Source organism: Fukomys damarensis, unplaced genomic scaffold, assembly GCF_012274545.1.
Source record: "Fukomys damarensis isolate Sample0158 unplaced genomic scaffold, DMR_v1.0_HiC HiC_scaffold_19, whole genome shotgun sequence".
Taxonomy (NCBI): domain Eukaryota; kingdom Metazoa; phylum Chordata; class Mammalia; order Rodentia; family Bathyergidae; genus Fukomys; species Fukomys damarensis.
In genome coordinates, this window is record NW_022900931.1 from 67,689,174 (window position 1) to 67,690,769 (window position 1,596).

At 64.1% G+C, this 1,596-nt stretch overlaps 1 protein-coding gene across 1 annotated transcript in view; it reads left to right on the plus strand.

Moving 5' to 3' along the window:
- The window catches only part of Znf524 (zinc finger protein 524), a 2,853-nt gene extending 2,086 nt beyond the window's left edge, over nucleotides 1-767 (plus strand). Inside the window, exon 2 of the mRNA XM_033766144.1 lies at nucleotides 1-767. This exon is cut by the window's left edge and continues 39 nt beyond it. Coding sequence (XP_033622035.1) covers nucleotides 1-217 — 217 coding nt within the window. The 3' untranslated portion in view covers nucleotides 218-767.
- Nucleotides 768-1,596: the final 829 nt, after the last annotated feature.

Genomic DNA, 1,596 nt, shown 5'->3' on the forward strand with positions numbered 1-1,596 from the left:
GCACTCAGGCGAACGCCCCTACCAGTGCCCCGTGTGCCGCCTGCGCTTCACCGAGGCTAACACGCTTCGGCGCCACTCCAAGCGCAAGCACCCCGAGGCCCTGGGGCTGCCCGTGTGTCGCCCGGACCAGAGGCCAGAGCCGCCGTGGGACGATGAGGGCATCCAGTCCACCGAGGGCACGCAGGAGGAGGGTTCCGAGGGGAACGAGCCCGCCTGACCCACTCCTCCGGCTGGCGGCCCCCGGTTCAGGCCAAGGCACCCTGGTTCCCCGAGTTCCACCCGCCGTGGGAGGGGTCGAGGGCGGGGACCTACGTGTCCAGGAGCTGCTGCGTCCTGGCACAGTCCCGCGGACTCACAGGCCCGTGGAGGCACAGGCCGTGGGAATAAATCCTGCCTGCTGGCCCCGTGTGTGTCCTGATGGTGCCGCTCGCCAGCTCACCCCCGCTAGACCTCCAAGCGCTCCCAATAAATAGCCATTCTTTGTGTAAAGCACTGCCCCTGCTCTGCAAACACGCACCCCCTGCCCCCCAGCCGATCCCCCGAAACTCCACTGATGTCTCAGTCCTTGTGGGAAAGACCCAGTCTTTGCAAGGAAAGCGGAGTCAAGGAAAGGTGGAGCTCAGTGGTAGTGTGTTCCGTCCCCGGCACGAAAACAGAAAACACATTGGGGGCGGGGGGCAGTGGGTTTAGAGCCCTGCACAGGCGGCAGCTGAGCCAGAGTGCTGGCGTCTTTCTGGATAGGTGAGACCGACAGGGCTTGGAAAGAGGTAAGGCCGGCAGACAGGGAGTTAGAGGGAATGGATGGGGCTGGACTGAAGGAGGAAGGCAGGAAAGGCCGGGACCAGGAGGGCTTGGCTGACTGTCAGAAGAAGGTGCCCTTGTGCAGGGACGGGCGTGACTGCTGCTCCGCTCCTGGGGAGGGAAGGAAAGAGGTGCCCGCAGAAGGCAGAGGTCAGTAGGAGCTCTGAAGGCGGGGTTCAGCTCCTTGCGGTGGAGGTGAGATGGAAGAAACGGTTATGGAAACTGGTTTGGGACCATATTCCGAAAGGGCTGACGTAAGGAAAGCTTTAGAGGCGCGAGGCAGAATCACCCGTACCGCCCGCAAGTTAGGCGAGAGGGAGTTTAAATGGCGGGAGGCGGAGTTGAAGTGTGAGAGGAGGGGCAAGTTTCTAAGTAGCTTGACAGGTAGGGTTTAAGGGGCGTGGCCTGGAAGGAAGGGTTGAATTCCAGAGAATGGGGAGCTTGGAGAGAGGGAAGGAGAAACTGCGGAGGTGGAGCGAAGGGAACAGATTTTCAGGGGGCGGGGCTGGAGCGTGGGACCCGAGCCCGGGGTGTGCCTCCACCGGACGTCCAGTTCACGCGGACGGGGCCCTAGGAAGCAGCGGACGCACAGGGCGCAGGCGCGCTCGCCGCCGCTTAATCTACCGGAAACCGCCTCGGCTTTTCCCGACCGCACGCCCCCACAGAGTGCGCAGGCGCACTTCCTCTCCCTTTCCGCCACTGCCGCCTCCTTTGCATCCTCCACGCCGGCGCTTCGGGACCGGGAGTAACTTCCGCTTCCGGGCGGGCGGCGCGGGGCTGAGGGGGAGGGGGCGG